At 41.1% G+C, this 27,922-nt stretch overlaps 3 protein-coding genes and 1 long non-coding RNA gene across 7 annotated transcripts in view; 2 read left to right on the top strand and 2 right to left on the bottom strand.

Moving 5' to 3' along the window:
• svilb (supervillin b) overlaps nt 1-5,112 on the top strand; it is a 46,748-nt gene extending 41,636 nt beyond the window's left edge. For 3 of the 4 annotated variants that reach the window (XM_077516185.1, XM_077516157.1, XM_077516175.1), the window contains 3 exons: nt 691-812; nt 1,914-2,069; nt 4,651-5,112. In XM_077516185.1, coding sequence (XP_077372311.1) covers nt 691-812; nt 1,914-2,069; nt 4,651-4,737 — 365 coding nt within the window. In that variant the 3' untranslated portion in view covers nt 4,738-5,112. Of the gene's footprint in view, nt 1-690; nt 813-1,913; nt 2,070-3,408; nt 3,431-4,650 lie in introns of all 4 variants that reach the window. The other variant, XM_077516165.1, reaches the window with a different exon arrangement.
• Nucleotides 5,113-6,497: 1,385 nt separating this feature from the next.
• Nucleotides 6,498-7,832, top strand: LOC144015339 (uncharacterized). Its single transcript, XR_013282701.1, has 3 exons — nt 6,498-6,615; nt 7,161-7,188; nt 7,273-7,832. It is a non-coding gene; the product is annotated as an uncharacterized LOC144015339 (long non-coding RNA).
• Nucleotides 7,833-8,438: 606 nt separating this feature from the next.
• On the bottom strand, nt 8,439-15,386 carry LOC144015799 (leukotriene B4 receptor 1-like). The gene is made up of 5 exons (XM_077516144.1): nt 15,286-15,386; nt 12,786-13,365; nt 10,650-10,850; nt 10,516-10,559; nt 8,439-9,088 (listed from the first exon to the last, which is right to left on the bottom strand). The coding sequence occupies exons 2-5, from the start codon at nt 13,362-13,364 to the stop codon at nt 8,842-8,844; spliced, it is 1,071 nt and encodes a 356-aa protein (XP_077372270.1). The 5' UTR covers nt 13,365; nt 15,286-15,386; the 3' UTR covers nt 8,439-8,841.
• A 1,853-nt stretch (nt 15,387-17,239) lies between these two features.
• Nucleotides 17,240-27,383, bottom strand: nfatc4 (nuclear factor of activated T cells 4). The gene is made up of 13 exons (XM_077516131.1): nt 27,018-27,383; nt 21,864-22,033; nt 21,295-21,801; nt 20,698-20,855; nt 20,389-20,551; nt 19,971-20,071; nt 19,755-19,856; nt 19,502-19,689; nt 19,291-19,431; nt 19,138-19,193; nt 18,516-18,642; nt 17,741-18,445; nt 17,240-17,517 (listed from the first exon to the last, which is right to left on the bottom strand). Exons 1-13 carry the CDS (start codon nt 27,160-27,162, stop codon nt 17,447-17,449), a joined length of 2,634 nt encoding a protein of 877 aa, XP_077372257.1. The 5' UTR covers nt 27,163-27,383; the 3' UTR covers nt 17,240-17,446.
• Between the last annotated feature and the right edge of the window lie 539 nt (nt 27,384-27,922).

Raw genomic sequence — 27,922 nt, 5'->3', positions numbered from 1 at the left:
TTTTTTTCAACATGGCCTTGCTTGATCTCCTTTACTCTGCTGCCACCTGCTGGCCGTTTGTGTAATAACTACCATTTTTGCAACCGTTCTTTGCAGTTGAGAGGCTGAATGAAGGCTTCTGTATGCTCTAGCATTAAAAAAAAAACAAAAAAAACAAAAACGTATTAATATGTCTTTGGGACACTTACAGCATTTAACAAAAACATACATATTGGACAATAATTCAATTATCAGTTTCCTCTTGATTGCTTATCTCCTAACCTTAACCCTATTTTATTTTATTTTTTTAATGTGTATATGTGCGCATTTGTGTACGTGTGTATGTGTGTGAATTTGTGTGAATTTATGCTCATTATTTCAGCTGAAACCTAATAAAAATCACATGACCCTTCACCTTAACCGGATACTTCAGAGCCTTGCCAGAGTCGTGAAGTTCAGAAGGTCAAGAGACCAGAAGAAAGGTCAAAGGAAAGGAAAGAAAGATGAATCAAAGTGAAATCCAGCACCAACTCAACACCACCTGCCACCCACATGGTTACAAAACCAGAGTCGTACACCAACCCCAGAAATCTCTAAATTCCAACAGATTAGGGAGATCTCAAGAGACCAGAGGAAAAACTAAAGAACTATCCCCCAAATTCTCAACAACAATCTGGGTTTTTTTGTTGTTTTTTTTTTGTTTTTTTGCAGAGAAGAGTGACAGGAAGTCTCAGAAATCCTACCTGATCCACGCTGGACTGGAGCCACTCACCTTCACCAACATGTTCCCCAGCTGGGAGCACCGGGAGGACGTCGCCGAGATCTCAGAGAGGGTAATGTGACGTTCAGTGGCGCTCTACGTGAGACCCCACCGACCCTACAGCAAGCGAACGGATGACAGTTATCTTTTAAATATATTGAATTATAAGCAAATAAGAATATAGTGTAAAAAAAAAATAGCCGTACTTAAAGCTACTGAACCAGAAAATTCAATTTTGAATCGCTACTGCCCCCTGTTGAAGAAATATGAAACTGCACACACCCTTCTTCACATACACAATGTGCACATGACGTCACCAGAAATTAGAACCCGAATCCAGTCTAAAAACTATTGGCCAGAGGTTTGCAGGAGTGCCCATTGTAAACTGCTATGGTGTTCGTCTATCATAAATGGTCAAATAAAAAGGCTATTGAAGATATTTTTGGCCAAATTGTTACAGATGGTAACTTTAAGGGTACAAACAGGGAAAAAAAAAAAATCTTGCATTGCACTCATTAAAAAAAAAAAAATGTTAACAGAACCTTACTATGATTATTTTATTCCTTGAACGATTGTAATTGTTGGGAACCATATTGTTAATTTATCTCCCTAATGAAATATCATCTTTGTTCATCATTGTTACAAGAAAGATTATTGACGATTCCAAGATGGAAGTTGCCATGGGTAGGGAGCTCATCAACGTTATCGAAGTTAGAAGTTATTTGCTAAGCGACAGAATAATGCACAACAAGCAAATTGTTATGCAAGTTGTGATCTTTTTTTTTTTTTTTTTTCGCATTAAAACCCTGATCTGACACATGCATTGCCCGGATAATCCATTAGAGGGCAGTATCACCCAGCTGATGGCTTTTCCAGCGACCTCGCAAGATGGCCCCAATTGAGAAAGGAGAGACACTTATACTTATTAATAGTGGGGAATGTCCTTTCAGATTTTTGGAAATGTTTGATATGTATATTTTTGACAGTTATAAATGTACAAATCTAAAGCATTGTGACCGGATGTATCAAATATGACACAAATCAAAAGTCATATGTGGAAGTTGATTTAAAAAAAAATTAAATACTGTATTTTCAAAGAATCTGAATTTTCTCTCATATATTTCATGGTTCAAGCTTTATAGTGTTAAATAAATGTCAATTTTTGTGGCTGCAGGAAGCAGAGGTGTGCAACCAGATCATCCTGGTGGAGGACGTGCTGGCCCGGCTCAGTCGGAACACGTTCCCGCTGGACCAGCTGCGGGCCCGGCCGCTCCCGGAGGGTGTGGACCCGCTACGCCTGGAGATCTACTTGTCGGACCGGGACTTCGAGGTTGGGGAGATGCGCGTTGACATTTCTTTTGATGATAAATGAAACCCGTATAGTTGAAGTGGAAGTTAACTTTAAACATTTCTTGACAATAATATATTATGTGACCACACTAGTCTAAACATGACATTCTGATTAATATTACATTTGTGGAATATGAATTACGAAGCAAAATTCAGTCATTTTTCTCCATCTCAGTGGGCGGCCATTTTGCCACTTCCTGTCGACTGAAGATGACATCGCAGCTGCTCAGGGCTCAGGCAACGACCAATCACAGCTCACCTGTTTTCTGAAGCTGTGCTGTGATTGGTTGTTACCCGACACCTGAGCAACTGTGATGTCATTTTTAGTCGACAGCAAGTGGCAAAATTGCCACCACCTGAGATGGATAAAAACGGCTGGATTTTGCTGCCTTAACTCATATTCCACTAACACATTATCAACCAGAATACCATTTTTAGACTAGTGGGGCTGCGTAGAACATATTTTTATCAAAAATAAAAATTGGGGAGTTGACTTCCCCTTTCAAAATATCAGGCCAGTTCTTTGCATTTTAAAGGTGAATTATCATACATTTTTTCATATTTTAATAATAAGGTCATTAATGTTATTGGGTCAGAATATACAAAGGATGAAGAATTACAGCACACATAAAGTCCTTCTTGAAAACAAAGGTCTTGTCAATTTGGCACAACACAGAGAAGAATTGTCAACAACCCTGCCAAACTTGATTAAAAAAATTGCCAAAAAAAAAAAAAGAAAAGTATTGTGTAATAAAGTAAACTCCAATTCTGAGCTCTCAAAAAAAAAAGAACCCAAAAAAAAAGAAAAATAAACTCTAATTTCCATACGACTGTTCGACCTACCTACCATTTTCTGTACGGCCGTATAGCAATATCGAAATAAATACTTTTAAAATAAACCCAGAACACTCGTACGCAAAGATAACAAAGACAAAAACAATTTAAAAAAAAAAAAAAAAACATTTTTTTTTTTAGTTTTCATTAGTTGTAATAACCTTGGCGGATACATAAAAAAATAAATACATAAATAAATACACGCCGATGCCACGTCAACAACTTCACTGAACATTTGAGTATGTTCTGCACATAATATCAATGTTAACATTTAATGTCCACTTGAAAATGCAGAATCTTACCAGCCAAGTCATTGGTGGAGACACTCAGTTTGTAAACTATGTAAACTATGTAAACTAGGGCAGATTGTGATGACAGAATTTGGTAGAATTCAGTGAGGTTCATTCAAAGACGCATTTTGAGTCGCATAAGCACATCACAAAAAACATTAAAAACTGACTTTTTCATCATATGTCACTTTTCAGAGCAAGTGCTAGGTGCATTGAGGTAAGATTACCCTTCAAGCTAGCAAACTGCCGAGTCACATTCTGTGCACGATGAGCACCCTTGAAATATGGTCGCCTGCAGCCACGGATTTCCCAGCATTCTTCGCGTTATCCTCTTCCATGCTGTATGATTAAAAACGAACATGTGTCACTCTTGTTCTTCCTGACGCCCACTTTCCTCCGAGAAATGAATGAATTAATGAATGAATGCATCACTGCTACAGTGTACGAAGTGACGCATGACAAATGAAGCACATGAATGATGAATAGCAATTAGCCACAGAGATGTTTTTGCATGTCACATACCGCAAATATTCTCACACTTTTCTTGAACACTGAAATGTCATTAAAAATGATGACAAATTTATGCATCATTAAAAAAAAATGTCATCACAGTCACTGTGTGCATGTAAATAATCTTAGTCAAATTACCCACACTATATGAGTAAATTAAATATGTATGTAAAATAAAAAATACAAAATTCATATAATTTAATATATCTTAGAATATAGATACGTATGATTTTATATTTACTGGTTTAATATATATTAATTTTTATATACTGCATTTTAAATTGTTTTTATTTGTATTTATGTATTTTATTATTTAACAGTATTTTCATGTACATTATTTCATATTTAGTTCATATTTCTATGTTCTATTTTACATTTATATAATTATATATAAATAATTATGTAATGTAATGAAAGAGGATGAGCACCACTCTAAAAAATGAATGGCTGGATGGTTTTCATTTCGTTTGTTTTGTGAATTGTAGCACGGTGTCTTAGTGGTTAGCCCGTCCACCTCCCAGTAGTGAGGACGCAAAATTGAGTCCAGGCTTCGGCCTTCCTGGGTGGAGTTTGCGTGTTCTCTCCGTGCCCGCGCCGGTCTTCTCCGGGTACTCCGGTCTCCTCCCACATTCCAAAGACACGCATGGCAGGTTAATTGGGCGCTCCGAATTGTCCCTCGGTGTGCTTGTGAGTTTGGATGGTTGTTCGTTTCTGTGTGCCCTGCGATTGGCTGGCAACCAGTTCAGGGTGTCCCCTGCCTACTGCCCGAAGCTGGCTGGGATAGGCTCCAGCACCCCCCGCGACCCTTGTGAGGAGTCAGCAGTTAAGAAAATTGATGGATGGATGTTTTGTGAATTACAATTGCTGTTATTATTCCCACTTTGCCATGCACTCTCATTAACTGCCGTATGTGCGTGTTCTTTGCAGGAGGCTTTGGAGATGAAGCGGGACGAATACGAACGTCTGCCAGGGTGGAAGCAGGTCAACTTAAAGAAGGCCAAAGGACTGTTTTAAGCATGTTGCATTAAAGATGGAACAAGAGAAGCACAAAAAAATGAGAGAAAGAGAGAGATGGAGAAACACAAGAAAAGGGTGTAAAGACTTGAAAGGCACTTCCTTGCTCTGTGCCGTGACGTCCCAACACCCCAAGCGTGTTGGTTTTTATGGATTTGACACCATGTCGCACAAGTGTGCACTTTTGGCATCAACTTTGTAATGTAAAGGTGTGATTTTAAATGATGTATAGTGCCTTTGCTTATTTTTTGTGTACAGTTTATACAAAGACATTCTAGTGTGGCGTCCTTTTGGCATAAAAGCAAACACATAGCGAATCCAAAATGGAGTCATCTTGTGTTTCCTGCTTAATAAATTAAAGCACTTTTGAGCCCACTTTAACTGACTGAGAATTTATTTTTAAATAAAAGAATGAGTAAATAGTAATAAATAATGAGTAAATAATAATGAGTAAATAATTACATAAATAAAACAATGAGAATAAAGTGATATTTTTTTTATTTCACGATTTACAAGACAAAAAAAAAATGACTGAGGAAGTAGTTTTTTGTATTTCTGTTTGTCAATCACAAGTGTTTCAGTTCCATTAAATAAAATAATAGTAGTGACAATTTTAGGTTATCTTTTTTTTTTTCACAAAAGGAACAAAACATCACCAAACAAAATCTATGAAATAGTATTGATGACAATTTAAAAAATAATAATAAAACAGAAGAATTAAAATATTAAATTGGAATTTTCAAATGGGAAATATACTAGGACTGGGCAATAAATCAAATTAATGCATTATTTTAAAATAGCAACAATTTTTGGTTAATTCATCATTTTAAAAATCGGCAATTTGAAAATTCGCTAAATTGTCAAATTGAGGGAAGGTAAGAGTTTTATTTGAATCAATTTCGGCTTGTTGATCCAAATGTGATTCAGAGTTCTAATTTTGTTGTGGCAGAAATGCTGAATGGGTGGTTTACAAGACATGTTTACAATGGTTACTAACTACATTGTGGCATTTAGGCAAGTTATATACAATATATGAAAGTTATGTTTACGTTAAAACTAATTCAAAATGAGAATACATTATTTTTGTCTGAATATCTTGTCCAAGATTTATTTTATTTATTTTTATTTTGTTGTTTAATAAATCTAGCCTTTAAATAAATGTTTGTTGGGTTTATTACTTCAAATCAAATTTACTAAAAACTTAATCATCCAGAATGACTAAAAACGTAGAGATTTTATTTTGTGGCCATATTGCCCAGCCCTAAAATATAATAAAAACTGATTAAAACTGATGGTTAAATTAAAGCACATCTAAATGCTTAATCTATCATGATCATTTCAAGCGGTCTACTCTTTCCTTCTATGGCAGTGGACTTTTGTCTTACAGCTTGTGCTTGTGCAGCTTGGTTCAGGAAGAAGATAGCAAAATAATATTATGACAAACTTGTTGGCACATTAGGAGAAAAATAAAGTTTTCCTAATGGAGTGAAGAGGAGGATAAGTCGAAAGGAAAACTGATTTTATTGATTGTCAGTTCGATGAAATAAAAAATAATGTGATTTTATTGCCTGATTTATTGGGTAGATCGATTTATTATTATTATTATTATTATTATTATTATTATTATTATTATTATTATTATTATTATTATTATTATTATTATTATTATTATTATTATTATTATTAACTGGCCGGAAGTACGACAGTCCACACCCGGAAGTCTTTATTGTTCCGTTTGGGGGCGGGAGCAAGAGTCACGTGATGCTGATAACCACATAAAAGGAGAGGTAACTCCATCCGCGCTCTCTTTTTTTACCTTGCTTGTTGACGTGAGTGGTCGACCGTGATGTTGACCGACTGTTCAACACTTCTCACATGGTATGTGAAAGTTTTGCTCCGTTCCTTTTTTTTTTTTTTTCAAATAGAGTTTAATTGTTCGTTGTGTACTTGTGGTGGTGCGTTTAATGACTCATTTCCGTGTTGAGTTGCTGGCGAGCTTCCTTCCTTGGCAGCCCACCTCGTGGTTCTCATGCCACTCCTAGCAAGATGGCAGCTTAAGTTCGAGTGGTCTATTTCAGCACATTTATATTATTGAATTGTAAAAAAAGGGTTCCTAGATAAATGAACTTGAGCTTGGGGTAAAGTGCCGCTCATTTTAGATTGCTAAGCGCCGGTTTTTATTTTAAGACGCCACCTGCCATAGCGCTCTATTTGGACACTAGACGAACAAAATGTCGTCTTTAAATATTTTGTTTTTGTTTGGTCAAACCTTGACTGATGAGTTGCATGTGAGTCCGTGTTTCAGCTGAATCCGATGATTATTCTTCACTGCACTGACAAGTTTGACCTCGCATGACGTTGAGGTGGCGCTTGTTTAACTGAACTGTGCCTAATACAAAAATATCTATTTTATTCTTTTTAAGGTTCTCGTCCCCTGATATTGTTGGTTAGGTGAGTTCTCTTTACTGCCCTTTGCACCTCGTGCGGATGAACACTACTCTTTTAACATGTTTTTTTTTTTCTTCTTCTTTTTAGGTGATGTTCCTGAGATACCCGACGCTCCAGAATGTTGAGTAGATCTTAAATCAAATAAGACTCAAGTTCCTCCAGTTTAACATGTGTAATGTGTAGGGTTTTTTTTTTTATTTTTTTTATTTATTTTAAATTTTGTCACATATGGTTTGGATGTGTCAGTCTCACTTTGTGGTAACATTATAACCCAAGTGTTTTTTTTCCATATACTTTAAAAATGTTAACAATTGTGTAGTTCAAATCAGAAAAGATGTAGGGTATATATGCCTAAAGTGAATATTTTCAAGGGGCCCAAAAAGTCAGTCTTAGCATCCTGCTCTTATGGAAAATGTACACTGTGTACTTTGCCCTCATGTACTCAACACAATAATATAAAATGTTTAAGTGACCAAATCTTGACATACTTGTACATTAAGGAAAAGGTAAGTTTAGGATGAATCATGAATGGCAAGTTTCATTTTGTTTCCACTATTAAATACCACCCAGTCTTGTGCAAAAAAAATAAATAAACTTGAGTTTTGTACACACCTCAGTGAAATAAATTTTGATTGTGTTGAAACGTGTATGAAGTTTGATTTGTGATCTGTTGTATAACTTTCACAGTACACATTTTCAATCATGCTAGCTAGAGGAAATTGTTACATGTCAAGTATTTTAAAAAAAATTGGCTTTTTTAGTAAATTAAACAAATTGACTTTTTGCAATTGAACAAATGTACATGATTGCTTTCTGCTTAACTTTTCTTTTTTTTTTTTAACCAACCTAATGACACTTAGGTTTTAATTTTCTCCCCGAAAATTAAAGACAATGTTCACTCATTGAGCCGTTTTCAGCATTAAAGGGTTCATGTTTTGCATTTTTGTTTACCTTGATTACCGTTTTCATTAAGTGGGTAAAACTGCAAAAAAATAATGCAGTAAGAATTTAAGTAGATGGCAAATGTTCTCCCACTGCACCGTATAAGCGGTTTGGAAGATGAATGTACCTATTAAAACAACTCCAGTTTATATTACACGCAAATATACGGTTATTCTTCCATTTCAGTGGCGTCCCGGCATCTTGTAACAGTGAGACCGGAACCTGTTATGCCGTCTGACCTTTTCACTGAAAATGGACCATTCATATGGTCGGTTTTGTTTTGACTGATTAGCTACATTGTCCAGTCGGTGTTTAGTGCAGCAAGGTTTCCCAATATTTATTGGGCCATGGCACATTTACAAAAATATCTCGGCACACTGCTAAACAAATGTCATAAGTAGCTACTCTATTCAACATATACTAAAATGTATTTACACACAAATTCAATATGTGTTGAATGTGGGGCAGTTCAGGTAAACACAAAGCTGACTTGGTGTATCTTCTGCCATCTAGGGTAAGAGTCTCTAATTAGCCTGTCATTGTTTGGCACTCTCTGGCATGGATTATAGAACACAAAAGGTGGAAATAAGTAAAAAAAAAAAAAAAAAAAGTCAGTTTAATAGGTTATCATTCCATAACCAAATGTCTACATGTTCCACATGCATTTTCATTTGTGTGCTCTCCATTCAAGCACATCAGTTCCTTCAGGGCTCTTCATCGTCCATTTTGTGCCGACGATGAGGCCGTGCCAGAGTCCACATTGCTGAGCGTCACGTCCTGTCCCCGTTTGGTGGCAGTCTGGTCCAGAGAGGTCCCCTCAAAGAGGCGCGCCATGAAGCCCAAGCCGTTCTTCTTGATGTACGATTTGCCAGCGAAGGTGTACAGGACGGGGTTGGCGCAGCTACTGATGAAGGCCAGGGCTGACGTGACGGCGCGACTCGACTTGTAGATGTGGTCCAGGCTATGGGAAGATACAGCTGCTTGAGTCAGGAGGTCAAAAGGTAAGCGGCACACTTGGTCAAAAGCTAACTGATGTTAAGGAAGGGAGTCTAAATACTCTGACAAATGCAAATTAAGTTAGTTGGAGGGAGTAAATTGATTATTGTATTCAATTTTTGTTTGTTGTTTTGTTGACAGTATTAGATAGGGAACTAACCATTTGTTAGACTTGTCCAAGGCTAAATTCTTGGATGCTTGTGAAAACACTTTGACTGCCAACCAGGATCTGGAGCAATGTACTAGATGTGTTGGTGTTACATAATCAGGAAATAAATAAAAAAAATAAAAATATTTTTTTTTTAAATCAAGTCCTTTATTCAAAAACATTTACGGAAGAGGATTAGGACTAGTGAAGAGAAAAAAAAAAAGTTGTCAGGATTGGCAGTCATTAAAGTCATAATTCTGATTTTAAAGTGAGAATTCTGAATTTATTTTGACTTTATTCTCAGAATTCTGACTTTCCCTCACAATTCATAGCTCTACGTCACAAAGTCAGAATTTTAACTTTAAAGTCAGAATTCTGACTTTAATCTCAGAATTCTTTAATGTCAGTCCAGATACATCTGAATTCCAGCAAGATTAGGGAGACATCAAGAGACCAGGGGAAGGACTAAAGGAAGGAAGGAAAGTCAGAATTCTGAGAATAAAGTGAGAATTCTCACTTTAAAGTCAGATTCTGTGATTAAAGTCAGAATTCTCACTTTAAAGTCTGACCCCAGATACATCTGAATTCCAACAAGATTAGAGAGACATCAAGAGACCAGGGGAAGGATTAAAGGAAGGAAGGAAAATCTGAATTCTGAGAATAAAGTAAAAATTCTCACTTTTAAGTCAGATTCTGTGATTAAAGTCAGAATTCTCACTTTAAAGTCTGTCCCCAGATACATCTGAATTCAAACAAGATTAGGAAGCCATCAAGAGACCAGGGGAAGGATTAAAGGAAGGAAAGAAAGTCAGAATTCTGGGACTAAAGTAAAAATTCTCACTTTTAAGTCAGATTCAGTGATTAAAGTCAGATTTCTCACTTTAAAGTCTGTCCCCAGATACGTCTGAATTCCAACAAGGTAGGGAGACATCAAGAGACCAGAGGAAGGACTAAAGGAAGGAAGGAAGGTCAGAATTCTGAGAACAAAATGAGAATCGTGCCAACCCTTTTTTCCCCCTCTTCACTGGCTCTAACACTCTTTTGTACATTTCACATTAACAATGCATAAAATCCACAACCAAATTAAGTGTGATCCAGTGACTAGTTTGGTCCATAACAAGACATTATGAAACAAGTACATTTTTTATCACTTGACTTGTCGTTGCTATTGAGAAAAGACATGTTTTCGATTCATTCACTCAAAGAAACACAGAATCGATTTGCAACAGTTTTTTTATACTCACATTTCTCGTCTGGGTGATCCCTCAGAGTACCACTCAGCTGCCACCTTGGAGCAGATCAAAACATATTCAGTGTTCGCTCAAAAGATGAGCCTTTGAGGTGTTGACCATCACGAGGCAAGAGCTACGAGGCAAACCTGTATCATGTTGATGACGTGGTACGGCAACCAGAAGAGGCAGAACATCACCACGATGGCCAAGATGAGCTTTTCGCTGCGGACCTTCCGCCGGAACCTGGTCTGTCTCAGGCGTCTTATAATGAGCACGTAGCTCGTGATGATGACGGCGTAAGGCAGAATGAAGCCCAGCACTGTCTCGAGTGAGTACTGAAACCTCACCTGTAAACAGTGACAGTCATTGTGTCTGGTAGTTTGTTAAAATGACTAGATTGTGTTTAAGTCAGAAGAAAATTGTCTAAACGTTAAAAAAAATAAATAAATACGTGTTTAATCCTCCTGTTATGTTATTGGTCAGAAAAAAGTTGAAAGATAAGTAAATGTTGAAAGTAGTTTTTCAGGATAGACTTCTGCTTGGCTTAATACATAAACATAATGAATTAAAATTGAATTTGTACACATTTTTGTTAAACATGTTTTTTACTTTAAAAAAAAAATCTGCAGCATGTGTGAGAGGAAATATGGACTGAAATTGTTAGTGATGGAGTTAGAGAGATTTAAAAAAAAAATGTTTGAAATTAAGCCAAATCCGGGTCGAAATGACCCAGTATTATTAATATTGCAACCCCCTTTGCTCTTGTTTTACTGTATTTTGACTGATTTTGCAAGGCCCACAGAATATTGTGTTCTATTGCTATCAAAACATGGAACCTACCAAAAGAAAGATTAGAGCCTCTTCTTTCTTTAGGAAAAAAAAGTAGATTTGTATCTGTTTAAGTTTTGAAGCAATTATCATTAGAATATAGCTAAGTTTCATCATTATTTACAAACCTGTTGAAAACACTGGCAAAAAGAGTTTGTTGCAACATGGCCCTGGCTGATCTCCTATACTCTGCTGACACATACTGGCCATTTTTGCAATAACTAAAATTGCTTTAAGAGACTTCTTCAGGTCAGAGGCTGCATCAAAGCCTTCTGTATGCTCTAGCATAAAAAACATTAAAAAAAAAAAAACCAAACAAACAAGTTTTTGGGACCGTGGCAATATTTAAAATAGAACGTTTATATATGTTTTTGGGAGCAAATAAGCAGGATAACACACACACAAAAATAATTTCTGATTCATTTGGATAACTACACATGACCCCGGGTCAAATTGACCCAGAATGTTATTACTAATCCAAATAAACAAACGTAACACACCGTCTGAAATTAAGTATTGTCTTTGTGTCTACACAAAACGTGTTTATGACACTTTTGGATAGTTAAATACACCCCCGGGTCATTTTGACCCGGAAATATTATTGCTGTTCCTGAGACATGGACATAAAAGACTGGTTAAAATGAAGTATTGAATTTGGATAATGCACAATTGCACATATCTGACACATTTGGATGACGAAACACGCTCCGGGTCAAAGTGACCCAGGGACATTATTGTTGATCCTCTCAAATAAACATAACAGGAAGGTTAATCGAAGATAAATCGTTAATGTATGTTATGTCAATCGAAGACTTAAAGGGCCGGTCTGCCGGTTTCACTCAGGAAAATGTACTTTTTAAATACAGGATTTAAACAAACTACTTCTCAATTTACAGATGTGGGCTTCTCTTAATTTCTAGTGGTGATTTTGTCCTAAACCCACACGCCACCAGCCTGTATTTTTCCATTTTGTGTTTGTTTTGTAAACAGCGGGACGTTTCTGTGGAAAGACAGTGTTTACACCCCTCCAGCCAATCGCAGAGCGGGGGGTGGCGTGTCGGCTGCGTGACGTCACTCCCGCGGCAATTTGAAAGCACGCACGGATTTTTTTTCCTTTTTCACTCACTCACTCACTCACTCACTCACTCACTCACAGAAGCTTACATGTGTGAATGAGTGAGGGAAAAAGAAAAAAAATCCGTCTGTGCGCAAAATACATTGGGGTGATTGTTTAGGACAAAATCACCACTAGAAATTAAGAGAAGCCCACATCTGTAAATTGAGAAGTTGTTTGTTTGTTTGTTTAAATCCTGTATTTAAAAAGTGCATTTTCCTGAGTGAAACCGGCAGACTTGGCCTTTAATTTTTAATGATTAGAAAACAGGCCAATTTCAACAAAGACATAATTGTCTGACAGTTTGACGAAGAAACATGTTAGTTGTAGGGACGCTTACGTATCGAGGCAGCGTGTGGTTGGGAGCGCACACATGTCGCGTCTTGTTCCGCTCGTCTTTGTCCTCGCGCACGTCCCGGAACACCAGCGAGGGCAACGCGCTGATGGCCACCAGCAGCCACATGCCAAAAATGACGCGGCGCACAACCTTGCGGCTGATCCTGGCCGACGTCTTGCGGGGCAGCACCACCACCACCAGCCGGTGCACGCTCATCAGCGTGATGAGGAAGATGGAGGCGTACATGTTGACGTTGCACAGGTAGAAGAGACCCTTGCACATGGCCGTGCCGAACACCCACGTCTGCTTGGCCAGGTAGACGATGAAGAAGACGGTGAGCGCCATGAGGAAGCCGTCGGCGCACGCCAGGTTGAGGATGAGCAGCGTGGTGACGGAGCGGCGCCGGGCGCGGGCCATAATGCTCCACACGATGAAGAGGTTGCCGGGCACGCCCAGCAGGAAGACCAAACTCAGGATGAGGGCGCCCACCGTGGTGGAGTAGTCGTTGCTCACCACGCTGCCGTCTTCGGGGTTCTCGTCTGCGAGCATGGAGCGCCTGTGGACCTCACTCAGATTGTTCATGCTGGATGGAGAGGAGATACAGCACGGTGGTGAGCTAGTGGCCTTATTTTACTTATCACATGCCCCTTTCTTGACTAACTCTTTGCTTGGTTCGTGACTGTTTTTGGTTTTTGACTTAATCATTCTTGCTCTCTGTGGTTCTTGGCTGTTTTTTTGGGGGGGCTTTTTACTGTGTTGTCTTGTATTTTTCTATTCGGTGTTGTTCTTTTTTTTTTTGTCTGGTTCTTGATGTTGTTGAATTGGTTTTTGACTTGTTCTAACGTGGCTCTTGACTTGTTTTGTGTTGTTGTTTTTTTCCCTAGCATTTTTTTTTACTGCTTCTTGACAGATTCACTATTTCTTGACATTTTTTTTTGACTGGTTCTTGATATTGTTCTTGACATGCTTTTTGACTCTTTTCACTGGTTCTTCATTAATTCAATGATTCTTGACCATATTTTGTTTGTTTTTCTCTGTTTTTATATGGTTCCTCCCTTGATTTTTGACTTTAGTTTTGGTTTTTAACAAGGTCCTTGAATGGTAGTGCTGTCAAAATTAATCGATTGACAAGTAATTGATTATCAAATTAATCGACAACTACTGTACTTTAATAATCGAGTAATCGTTTAGAGCCATTTCTTATTAACCATTTCTGGTTAATAAACAGCCACTGGGGGAAAATGCTTTTGTGATACACTAACACTTTAGTGTAATATAAAATCTGTTTGATTAATTGATAGAATAATCGATTCTAAAAATATTTGATAGCGACAGCTCTATTGAATGGTTCGACTCTTAATGTTCTCAAACTTGGTTCTTAAATTAATTCCTGTCTGGTTCTTGACATAGTTGTTGACATGGTTCTTGATTGATTTACTGATGTTGTCAAGTGTTTTTAACAGTTTATTTATTTATTTATTAACTTTGTTATAAATGTGCCCCTTTTGCTTACCAGAGTTTTGTGTTTGTTTTTTGGACTGATTCTTGGTGTTTTTTGGTTCTGTCATGGCTCATTGGCTGTGGCTGTTGTGGTTTTTGACTTGGTTCCAAAAATGGTTGTTAGCGTGGTTCTAGATTGATTTGCTGATTTATTTTTTATTATTTTTTTTTTTTTATTGTTCTTGACTTTTTTTTTTTTGTATTGGTTTTATTCGATTCTTGTCTATCTTAATTTGTTGTCCAAATATGGGTTTTGGCTTGTGGTTTGGGATGGTTTTGACTTTTTTTTTTTTTTTTCAACTTTCGTTTATGACTTGGCTCATTTGATGTGACCACTTAAACTGGTTGTTGACTCATTTCCTTTTTTTTTTTTTTTTTTTTTTTTTTTTTTTTTTTTTTTTTTTAAATTGTTCTTGGGTTTTTTGACAGTGTTTTGACTTGATTCTTGATGTGGTTCTTAACTTTTTTTTTTTTTATTTATTTTAATTTATTTGACAGCCTTTTTTTTATTATTATTTTTATTTATTTATTTATTTACTTATTTATTTATTTATTTAACTTTAACTTGTTTTGTGTAGTGGCAAGACTTATTTTATTTTTATCCTAAATAGTGAAATCTGAGATTTTGTGTCTTGTTGATTGGTTTATTGTACACAAACCACCAGCCTGACGCAGTATCACAAATATTCACCCAGGGTGTAAAGCCAACTGGTTTAGCTTGGCGTGCTAAAACACGCAGCTCTGCACATTTCACTTGAATGTCTGTTACTACATAGACTACACTACACTGTAGCAGTGGTGACACTTTAAAATACTAACAATACATTTTTGGTCACGATAGGTTGTGGAAAGTTTAACTCATCTTCATTCCAGAAAAATAACTTTAATCAGAAACCAAAAGTTATGGTAAAAACAACTAAAAAGCAAGTCAGAGTAGCAAACATTTAAAGCGATATAAACAATATATATGTTGGTGCGCAGTGTTCTGATGAGCGTTACTAACCTTTCCAGGAAGCGAATTGTTTGTAAATATGAAAATATTCCACTTGTCTTGTTCCGTGCTCCGTCTGTTCCCTTGTGGGACTTTACACGTCATGGTGCTCCATCATAAAGTGAATCACACACATACACTCACAGATAAACATGCTGCGACATGCACATGAGCGTGTACACTTCCTCCGACAATGACAACATTTAAATTCTATTCTACCCATGGCAGTGTTCTTGCTCAACTTATTACGCTAATCGGTGACTAAGGCCTTTATATACAGTATAAATTGATGTTGAAGACAATATGAATAACTATCTGGTGGGAATGTAATCTGAATTTGTAAATGAGAACGCGTTGCAGTCGATCAGTAACTGAGGAAAGCAGTCGTAAACCAACAGTAAATATGTGTATGATAAGTTTCAGGCGAGGAATTAGGAATACCAAACAATCAAATTAAAAACAGGAAGTACAGTAATCCCATGAAGTCACCTACCGGTATATGCATTTTTTAATCCTATCTTCTATTATTCACTGAAAAACTGAACTCGGCTATCTGTATTTTTGTGATCATCCTTAAATGCCCTAAAATGCCACAAGATGGTGCCAAAGCGTTCTGAATACAAAAGTAATACTGTGCAGTACAGTCATTGGTCCAAGTCGTACAAGTAGCATGCTGAAAGAAATACATCGGACCAAATCAACTGAAAGATAAGGATGTATGTTGTTGTTGTATGTTGCGGAGCAGCATTCCTGAATGCCATCCGTGACCTAAAACGTTGTATTATTATTATTATTATTTTTTTTTTTTTTTACCTCAATTAAAAAACAGTATCTGTCCATGACTTAGTACCAGGTGAAGAAACCGCTAATCTCAGGCTGCGCTCGAATGAAATGGATCCACTATCGCTAAAAGCTAAGTAGAGCTGCATTGTTGTTTAATTTGCAGATTAGCGTCTGCTATTATAACAAGCACATACAATAAACACACTAAATAAATAGGAGGTCCAACTCTTCAGTATATGAGAGAATTCCATTCCTACGGCAGCTATGTAGCCCTTAATTTGTATGTCAAAACGTTTTTCACTGTCGGTAACAAAAACTAAAGTTATACACAGGCTTGAAATGAAACAGGAAGCCAGACGTTTTGATTTGAAGGAGCCAATTTTGGGCGAACTCCAGGGCGCTGACTGGAATTTGCCTAAATGAGCTCAACAGGAAGCACGTACCCTAGACGGATGAGCACCGCAAAATTGCTATTTGCCTATACCAATGGCGTCCAAGTTTGATCATTTTAAGAATATAGAATCAAAAAGATGGTCAAGTTCAATTGTTATTTCCACAAGTATTAAGTGGATGATTGATAAAAATCTTAGTCAGCACAAAAATTTTCGTTTCAATATGTTGTATGTTCCCCCAATAGTCTGAACACGGCATTCTGATTAATGTCCCATTTGTGGACTAAGTAGAAAAAAACACCTCAGGGGGTGGCCATTTTGTCACTTGCTGTCGACTCAAAATGACAGTTGCTTGGCACAGACGACGACTAATCACCACTCACCTGTTTTCTGAATCTGAGCCGTTATTGGTCATTACCTGAGCCCTGAGCAACTGTCATGTCATTTTCAGTTGATAGCAAGTGACAAAATGGCCACCCATTGAGATGGATAAATGCGGGTGGATGCAATACAAATTGACTACGCCTTTAATGCTGCTGATATGTACAGTATGCTTGCGTTACGTTAGTGTGACACATTTGAGTTGTACTGCCCTAAGGGTAGCAGTTGTGATTGAAACACCAAGCTTCCTGTTGCACACACACACACACACAGACACACACAATTATTACATAATAGCAAGCACATAAGGCACACACTGACCCGTTTGAACAAGCCAGGAATTTTGCTTTTCCAATAGGTAGCCATGACGATGTCGTTTTTAAGAAAAGAAAAAAAGACTTTACTCGCTTTTATAGATAATTTATTTGCAAAGAAAAAATACTTTCCCTTTATATAAAATGAAGAACATATGACACATAACATAACAAGAACACATAACCTATGGCCATAATCACATAAGAAATGTGAATTCCCAGCAATGAAAAAGGAAAAGTGGCGCAGGAAGTTGCTAAATAGTGAGTGCATGGCGAAAGGACTGATCCTGAAAGTTGACATCATCATTGTGCCTGCTCATCCGTGTGTGAGGCGACCCGGTAAGATTCCAAGTCTTGCCCGATGTACTCCGACACTGTCAATCAAGAATGACAAAAAAGTAGTCATGAATTGATAGTTTATCTATTGGCTTATAGTCACTATGTCAGACAAAGGACTATCAGGGCCATACTAAAAGTAATATAATCCAATCTGACATTTAAGTCATAATCATTTATATATATATATATATATATATATATGAAAAAATATAATCAAATGAGAGTGTCTCTCATTTAAATTGAGAACAGCTCATTCACCTTCCTCAAATGTGATGGGATGCATGGTGGTGGAGCTGGTGAACTCCAGTGGACATTCCTGAATCTTGGCATCTCTCTCGTCCCCCTGACCCAGACCCAGAACCCTTCCCGGAGGGTCCCAGCTCTCATAGTGGGAGTAAGGCACTGAGCACATGTCCTGGTAGGCGCTCTGGTTTGTTGGAGGGGAGGGACGCATCTCCTGAGGATAAGCAGTGTAGTGGGGGTATGGTGGGGTGGGAACAGGAGGCAGAGGTGAGGAGGAGATAGGGCTGCCAGCTGGAAAAGGGCTAAGAGAAGAGGAGTGGGAGGGAGAGGGTGAGGAGGACAGGTAGGGTGAGTCTAGCCACGGGGACGGGGACGGTGGTTGTGGACCGCGGAGGTACAGAGGTGGAAGGAGCTCGGTGAAACCCAGCTCCAGGTTCTCAAAGCTGGGGTGATGCTCAGACACGGTGGGACCCATCCCTCCAGGATCCTCCGTTATAGTGTCAGCGCTGTACTCTTCCTGATAAGCCACGCTCGTGCACGGAGGGGAGTAGGGGGATTGGTAAGAGGACAGGTGAAAGCCCAGGCCTGTCTGCTCTTCTGCTATGGGGTCGCACCTCATGTTCATTCTGGACTGACCCCCCACCGAAGAACACGCCACCCCTGCATCCAGAGGTGGCGCCTGGGGCCGGGGCAGCAGCGGGTCCTCTTCCTTGAACATGACTGCAGGAAAAGCGACAAAGAATATTGAAGCACAAGACCTGCAGCAACATTTTACGATGTTAATACTAACTGGGGACATATTTAAAGCAATGAGTGCTGCTCCTTTTCCTCTTCCCATTGGAGACGTAAAGACTGACCGACACTGGACGAGTGCTGGACAGGTCGCAGTAGGGCGGCACCCTCACACACAGCAAACACTAATGGAAGAAACGACACATTTGCTGAATGAAAGGTGAAATCATCCATCCTACCAAGTTAAACATAGTAGTTGGTTGCAGGGGAAGCAGGCTAAGCACAGAAGCTCAGACTTCCTCTCCCAGACACTTCATCCAGCACTACCAAGGGAATTCCAAGGCTTTCCCAGGCTAGCTGAGAAACAGTCACTCTAGCAAGTCCTGGGTCTTTCCCGGGGCCTCCTCCTGGTGGGACGTGCCAACTAACACCTCACCAGGGAGGTTTTCAGGAGGCATCTCAAACAGATGCCCAAGCCACTGGATCTTCCTTCTCTCGATGTGGACGAGCAGTGGCTCTACACTGAGCCCCCTTTGAATAAGTGAACCTTTCACCCTAAAGGAAAGCCCAGACACCCTGCAGAGTAAACCTATTTACGCTTTCCTCCGTGATCTTGTCCACAGCTTGTGAACATCTGATGAGGTGAGTGAATTAAAGACAGAAAACTCCACAAGAACTACCTCATTGCTGTTGTCACGGTCCACATAGGCATCCTCTTCCCACTGAAGTTTACCATCTGATTATTTGAGAGACGGAGCAGCAACAAAAACTATCATCAAGTAATTGTCAATCATTTGGGATACTAAAAACAATGGAAATGTTGCTCTGCTCACCTGTACTTCTCTCCATGAAAACAACTCTAGAGATAGCCATGAAGTTGGTGCCGCTTAGTAAGAGCTCCTCCCCACCCTCTACTGAACAAGAAGTGAGGCTGACTGACTCGATAACAGGCAGTTCCTGTGCTGACCGCTGGGCTGCGACGGACAAAAGACAAAATCAAGCCTGTGTTTTACTGCCGGCAGCCACATAGGAGCGACCACTCACAGCATTCGATGGGCAGTGAGGCCACCTGCAGGGCCAGGACCCGACCAGGGGGGGCAGCAGGGGGTGCCAGAGGGAGGTGGGTGCGGAAAACCAAGCGGACACGCGTGTTCTTCCTCCCGACATCGGTTTCGCCCTTTCTCAGTTCAATGTCCGAGTTCCTCAACTTGAGAATCCCGGCGCAGTCGATACTGCAGTGTTTAAGAACGTGATTGTCAACACCATCATCTCTCAAACATAATCTCAGTCTACTTACAGGGCAGTCATGTGGTTCTCAGGGTTGAGGGGGATGTCTAGTACTTTTGTTCCTGCCTGGATGTTCTCATGACTGGTGGTACCGACCATTTTCCCTGTCACTCTGAAAAGCGGAAAAACCTTGAGAACAACTAAAGTCCATCGTTGTTACGTGGTTTGATATTTAGTTTTTGGTCATCTCCAAAGAATATTTATGAGATGAGAGCCTTCATAGTACCTGTGTATCTGATAGAAGGGGTGTGGCCTGATGGAGCGGTCATCTGCGGTTCCCACGAAGACCTGGAGAGAAAGCGGTTTTCTCTCCTTGTATCCAAACAGCTGCAAAGAGAGACGGGTAGAGTAATTAAACCAAAACTGAGCTGATGTGTCACATATTACGTGCCCAAAAATATTGAAATTGTAAAATTCTTTTCTGCAGTCTTTATCTGTGCATGGTGCCTAGCGGCGCAGCCAGGGATTTCGTGATTTAAAGGAAATAATAATTATGGTTAAAGTTCATTTTGGAACTCTGCTTTATAGAGGGAGACAAAGTCAAAGTTTCCAACACTGCTTCAATGCTACAACTGGCCCTGTCATCATCGACCCTTAGAGTCATCACCACTTTGCCCTCCTTTCGGCGCCCCTACAGGTGTCACCTTGACAACCGGATGTCCGGTCGGAGTGGCCTTGACGGCTCCTCTGCTCCCTTCAGTCTCATAGTGGGCTCGGTGGTGTGGCCGGGGTTGCACCTCGATACGTAGCTCGTACTGGTCAAACTGAGAGGGCAGTGGCCAGTCAAGCGGTGGCAGGGCATTGGACCTGCACACGTTTATATGACAAGGTTTCATTGGCGACATGTAAAGTAGCTCATTAGCCCTCAGATTTTGACACCCCTTAGACGTCATGTTAAACAGTGGTTTAAGTGAAATGGGAGAGATAAAGGGTTTCCCCTGATGACTCCTTGCCTGAAGAGAGGACTGTGGGCGTTGGCTCGGGTCCGGCCCCAGGCCAGAGCAGGGGGAACCGAGAGATAGTCCATACTCATCGAGGGGGGCTCTCTCCTGGTCTGCAGGGTCTCTGCTTGCTGTTTCCCAGGGGCCTGCTCCTGATCCCTTGGAGACAACTGCGGAGAATGAGAAGTTGAATTTAGATGTATCCCAGGTGGAATCAAAAATCTTGGAATTTTGGTTCTAAAAACAGATGGTTTGGTTTATGTTTCAGGCGAGTGAGGTACCTTGAGTGGTAATAATTAGGCATTAGACTCAGGGTTTTGGCTTTGGATTGGCTTTATGACAAGGTTTAGTGTTTTGGGCTAGTGTTAAAGTCAAGTTTTATGGTTGTGGTAAGCAAATGGTTGGCCCAAGGTTTTGGGTTGTGGTAGGGCAGGGTTTGTGGTTAGGGGGTGTGTGTGCGTGCGTGGGTGTGTGTGAGTGTCAGGTCTTAGGGTGAGGGTTGAGTTTTGGGTTCACGTTGGGGTTCCTCAGGGTTTTGGGTATTTTTAGGGTTGAGCATTGGTAACGGTTAGGCAATCTACAACTATTTAATTATGTGGCCACCATTACCTGATCCATAGATGTCTTCCTCGTTTTCTGTGGAACGCTGAGCTCACAGCTGCCTGGCGAAGTTTGTGACGGAAGACCAGAGTCTCCCCCCTCCGTGACACCTCCTTGCAACTCCTCTGAGTAACTACCCCTGCGAGACGAGCAAGGGGATGCTAGAGGCGAGTTCCTCCGCTTCTTTCCGCCCGGCGAAGTTGGCCGGGAAGACGGTGAGAGCCCAAAATGGAGCGTGGCCTCACTGATCTCGTCTTCTTCCACCAACAGGGAATCACAGCTGGAGGCCGGGCTCAGCCAGCCACGGGACGAGGGGCTGGAGGCAGGGCTGGGGCTGAGTGAGCTGGGGCACCTGTCTCGGTAGGTGAAAGGGTCCATCAGGGGGAGATAGAGGCGCTCCCGGTCCCACCTACTGCCGCTCTCTACATCCCAGGAGAGTGCGGGTGCTGGCTCATCCTCGGGCGAAATGGTGGTGATCTGGATGCTGGGACACTCCACCACGCGGGACTCTGAAACCTAGCAGGTACTTTCTTTAACTCCTCTCTTTTTATAAATGAACTTTTGCTAAGTTTTCTTACCTGAACGGAGCGGGCCGGCAAGCTCTCATAGGTCCCGCTGAATTCTCTGGCTGGCGCTCTCCGTGGAGGTGGGGAATGCATCCCGGCCCGCTGTTTGACCGAGGGTGGCGGGCTGGGGATGCTAACTGGGGAGCGCTCCGCATGAGAGGTGGCACAGTGGCCGTCTGTAACTGATTATTGGATAGGGTCATCAGAAAACAGAGCAAGAAAACATATATATACATATATATATATATATATATATATATTTTTATTTTTTATTTTTTCAACCAAACCATGAAACTGCCTCAGCAACATCCCGCATGAGAAACCCTCATTATATGTCCATTGAATGTTGTAAACATCATTATGTGGCCATTGTATCCATTTCCATCATCGTTAGCCATGCGTCAATTTCACTTGGTTTGCTGGAAGTTAATTGTTGCCAGACGAGCGACTCACGCACTGTTAGCATCTTTAGCAATGCCTTTTCAAGTGAAATGTGCATTTTGTACATTTTCAAGCCATCCATTACAAAATGTTCACATATATGAACGTTCACATATAGCCAAACAATATGATTTAATGCATCATTTTCTTTTACACATTGTTATTGTGCTGCAGTGACAACGGGTGGAAGTTACCATGCTAACAAACTAACAATCTGTTTAAAGTAAACACATTTGTGTTTATTAAATTGTGTTATTCCATTATGTTTTCAAATTATCTGTAGTATTCAACACAATGTGAAATAATAGCACATAAGACATTCCTATGATGCTCCGGCAATGTTGGAATTGGCATGCTAACCAAATAGAAGCAGTCATTTTTAGTCCATAGTGATCACCAATTATTGCTGCAATTAGCACGCCAGCAGTTAGCTAATGTCTATAATCATATCTAATATCTAATATCTGTCTTCTCCGGGTACTCCGGTCTTCTCCCACATTCCAAAAACATGCATGGCAGGTTAATTGGGCTCTCCGAATTATCCCTAGGTGTGCTTGTGTGTGTGGATGGTTGTTCGTCTCTGTGTGCCCTGCGATTGGCTCGCAATCAGTTCAGGGTGTCCCCCGCTTACTGCCCATAGCCAGCTTGGAAAGGCTCCAGCACCCCCCGCGACCCTTGTGAGGAGCAAGTGGTTCAGAAAATGGATGGATGGATAACTAATATCTATCGAGCTATCTAATATCTGAACAAAAATAGATCAAAACAAAATTGTCAGATTTTGTAGTTATTTTTCATCTTGCTGCACTACCAATTTGCTTACATTAGTGCCGTCTACTGTATCTAAGATTTCTGAAGGAAACCTAGAAAGTTTATACACTCTTGTCTATTTAGATATTTAATATAATTTTTGTGAAGTATGCCTAATAATGTTGAGGCAAACGTAGAACACCCGGTTTGCATATTTTAATATGTGTGTTTTGATAAAAACAGACTTTGGCATTGATCATCAATTTTTGTTGGTTATTCATGCACACTAGTCTACTATTTCTTGACCAACAGCTCATCCTTATGCTAAAATAACTTGTTTGTAGTTGTTTTTTGGGGTTGTTAAATCCAACTGTACAAAAAAAAAAGAATAAATGGCAAAAAAATAAATTGTTGCTCAATCCCCGCAATTAAGTATACAATATATTTAATGGAAATACTTTTATAGTGCAAAAAAGCCCCAAAATCTGGCTGCCCATGTCAAACTTCATTTTATCAGATAAGTATAAATGTCCCATAAATAATCAGGCCCTTCTCATAATTCTGCATAGTCATATGGAAAGCATTTATTCAATAGCCGCTACTCACGCACGCACACACATACACCACTTTTTCTGGGCCCTGACAACAAAGACTCACAGCACTCACAAAATGTTGAAAGGTACATTTGGCCCGCACGACTACCACTAATTATCTTCTGCTAATGGTGATTATTCACACTATGACTTCCTGTCGTTTTATTTTCATTTTTGGGGGGTGGGGGAGGGGGGCAACATTGACGCACAGCATCAACTCAATTAAAGTGGGGAAAAAGAAAAATGTTTCCTGGCAATAACAATATTTCCAAGTCATTAACGCTGCTGCAGTACTGGAACGTTTCAGGTAAAAAAAAAAATTTTAAAAAAAAAAAGGAAAAAAAACAGAAATGCTTGAACTACATGCTTAAATGATTCTATGACCATGCTCCTAACTCAAAACAATGATATCTCAATTGTATTCATCCAGACATCCATCCATTTTCTTCCACCTATCTGGTGTCAGGTCATAGGGGCAGCAGCTTTTATAGAGAAGCTCAGACATAGTCTCTCCAGCGTTTCCTGGTTTGTTCCGGAGGGATGTACAGGAAACATCTCAAAATGAAGGTGTCCAGGAGGCATCCTAACCAGATGCCCAAGCCACCTCATTTTGCTCCTCACAATGGGGAGGAGCAGCAGCTATATTTTTAAGCCCCTCCTGGTCCACCGAGCCATTCACCTCAAAGGGTGAGCCAGGACACAATGCGAAGAAAACTTATTTCGGCTGCTTTCATCAGGTGTCTTGTTCTTTCAGTCAGGATCCATAACTCATGACCTTTGGTAAAGGGTAGGAACATATAGATCGATGGGTAAATGGAGAGCTTTACCTTTCCTCTCAGCTCATTCTTTGCCTCAACAGACCAATACAGCATCCTCATCACGACAGCTGCTGGACTGATCGGCCTGTCAATCTCTCGCTCAATTCTTCTCTCAATTGCGAACAACACAATTGCGAATGCCTTCACAGGAGCAGGATCTCATCCCCGAGAAGAAAGAGAAGTCACTCCCCCCTTTTCCAACTAGGGACCATGGTCTCAGATTTTTAGAGATTCATTCTCTTCCCAACCGCTTAACGCTCCAGTGAGAGTTTAAGATCACTGCTTGATGAAACCATCAGAACCACATCTCCAAAAAGCATAGCTGCAATACAGACGTCACCAAACTGGAACCCCCTCACCGCCTCAGCTGTGCTTAGAAACTCTGTCTGTATGGACAGCATCGGTGACAAAGGGCAGCCTTGATGGAGTCCAACCCTCAATGGAAACAAATCCGACACTACTGTGGTCCAAAGAAGATCTGACGAGAAACATGGTTGAATGCCTTCTCAAAGTCCACAAACCACTTGTAGGCTGGTTGGCTGAGCTCCCATGCACCCTCGAGGACCCTGCTGAGGGTGTAGAGCTGAGCCACTGTTCCACGGACCATGACAAAAACTACAGTGCTTGTCCTGAATCAGAGATTCGACTTACCGACTGACCCTCCTCTCCAACATCCTTGAATACAAGTAGACCTTAGCTGGGAGGCTGAGGAACGTGGCCGCCCTATAGTTGGAAAACCCCCTCTGGTCCCTCTTAGAAAAGGGGGAACATTACCCTGGTCTTCCAACCCAGATGTACTGTCCCTGATTTCAGTGTTGCAGAGGAGTATCAACCAAGATGCAACATCCAGAGCCTTTAAGAGCTCCGGGTGGATCTCATCCATCTGCGAGGCTTTACCAACAAGGAGCTTTTTTACCACCTCAGAGATAGGAAAGCCCATTTTAGACACCCCAGACTCTGCTTCCTCACTGAAAGGTGTGTTGGTGGAATTGAGGTAGTCTTCGAAGTACTGTATTCTCCCCATCGATTTACAACGTCCCGAGTCAAGATAAGAAGCGCCCCGTCTCCACTATACACAGTGTTGACAATGCACTGCTTCCCCTCCTGAGACGCCAGACCAGAATTTCTTGGAAACGAACCAGAAGTCTTTCTCCATGGCCTCGCTGAGCTCCTCCCATGCCCAGATTTTTGCCTCAACGACCACCAATCCTCCAACTGTCAGGACCTACCAACCCAAAGGCAGAAGGAGGCTACCCTCTAGTCCACCGGAGTAAACCACATCATAAAGGCACCAAACAGGCAGACAGTATGCCCACACCTACTCGACACCTCTCACCATGGGCATTTTCAGAGTGGAAGAGAATCCAACCCCTCTCAAGAGTACTGGTACTAGAGTCCAAACCATGTAGAGGCGAGCAAGACTATGATATCTAGTCCAAGCTTCCTGACCTTGCACACCAGCCCCATCCATTAACAACATAATTCATCCATCCATCCATTGTCTTAACCGCTTGCTCCTCACAAGGGTCACTGGGGTTGCTGGAGCCTATCCCAGCTGGCTTCGGGCAAGCGCAACACGGATGCTAGTTAGAGGTGGCATGGCTCAGTGGTCGAGTGGCCATCAGTGAAGTTGTGGGTTTGATCCTCACCCCTGGTGACCATGTCGAAGTGTCCTTGAGCAAGACACTGAACTCTGATTTGCTCCCAGTCGACATGGCAGTAGCTGACCACTGGTGTGTGAATGGGTGAATATGAGGCTTTGTAAAGCTTTTTGGCACCATATGGTGTACATAAAAGCACTATATAATATGCAGCCCATTTACCATTTTAGTTTCATTGGCCCATCTATGGCATTTTGCTGTGTGTGTTAGCATTAAGCTAGTATCCTTTTCTAAGACAACGTTAATTTAATGTGCTAAGGTTTGTTTTATGTTTAGCTTTAAACTTTGAAGCTAAATTTTAAACTACGGTACATTTCAAGTGGGAGAGTGCCCTCATTTTTTTTTAGAATTTCCTGACTGCCAAAGTACTTATTGTGAAGTTGGCTGCCAACATCTAGTGCCCGTAACTCGAAATTTTTGCTCGAAACTCAAAAGCAACAATTGCCAGCGTGGATCGTATCTTAAGAAACTCACAAGTCGGTCACTCAAAGTTGAGGTAACACTGTACAGTGGTGTCTTGCGAAACGAGTGACCCTGCTTACCAGTTCTTTGAGTAATGGCATAGTACAGCCAATTTTTTTTTGTTTTTTTTTTGTTGTTTTTTTTACATCCTTCTAAGCAAAAATTTGAGATACGAGCACTGCATGATGGCAGTGAACCTTGCATCTCAAGGCACCACTGTATTTGTATGGGTGTGGGGAGGGGGGCGAGCGTGCGGAGGTTCCTTCCCACATGGCAGCTGTTAACTCGCACGCACGCCTGATTAGAACCACATTGAGTCTGCATGCACACACGTAAAGTCCACCACACACACTTGTATACAAACACGCATGCACGAATGTTCCCATGCATGTCAGACCTCCCGGCGAGATCTCCTTTCACATACGCGAAGCGCTTGTGACTGACCCACACTGCTGCTGCTGTCAGTGGGCTCCACGGAGCCGGATCCGGAGCCGGAACCCTCCTCCTCCGGCCGCGGCGCGTCCTCCTCGAACACCAGCTTGAACTCGAACTCGCCCTCCTCCCAGCCGGAGCCCGGCGCTGCCCCCATCGGCGAGGAGATTTCCCAAAAGAAAAAGTATTTCTTTTCTTCCGAGGAAGAGGAAGGGGGCTTTCTGTCCTTTAAGTGCGCGTCATGACGCAAACCACCTCCGCTCTTGGAAGAACTTTTCCAAAGGTCTTCTTCAAACTTGATGTCTTGCTTATACTAAAGTTTTTTTTTCCTGTTTGTCCCAGTCAGTCTTTTCTTTCATCCTCGCGCTACTCGGAAAAGGAGGAGGAGGAGGAAGAGGAGGAGGGAGGAAAAAGAAGTTGATGAAATATTTTTGTCGTCCTTTACCCTTAATTGCCTCTGGGTGGGTTCTGCGCCTCCGTCGCTCGGTCCCCATAGGGTCACCCTGCATGTCGATCATCAGAACCCCCCGCCCTCTTCCCCCGACTTCACTCACATCCTCCTCCTCTCATCAAGTTTGCCGTGTGACCGCCAGGGCCCTGAACGCATCACTCCCCCCCTTTTTTGGCTGTCGTTCTTCCTTCACCGCCCCTTACCCGTCCCCCTCCTTCCTTCTTTTTCTTCTCCCCCGTTCCCACTTTATGAGCCCCCCTACCTCCCTCCCTCTCCTCTCCGTCAGAGATCTGTTTCTCATTATCCGCTGCAGTCTGTCTGAGTCAGGAGACGAAAAACTTAAATAAACACCCCTCTCTCCGGCTTAGACCAGCTCCCCGGGCCCAGCCCCCCTCGCCGCTCGGGAATCATCGGGAATCACGTCGCGCTACTTGAGGGGTCTCGTTCGCCGACACGCCCAAAATGC

The sequence above is a fragment of the Festucalex cinctus genome, chromosome 1 (genome assembly GCF_051991245.1).
Source record: "Festucalex cinctus isolate MCC-2025b chromosome 1, RoL_Fcin_1.0, whole genome shotgun sequence".
Classification (NCBI taxonomy): domain Eukaryota; kingdom Metazoa; phylum Chordata; class Actinopteri; order Syngnathiformes; family Syngnathidae; genus Festucalex; species Festucalex cinctus.
The sequence above is the reverse complement of the archived record's forward strand: the minus strand, read 5'-3'. Positions and strand labels throughout refer to the sequence as shown.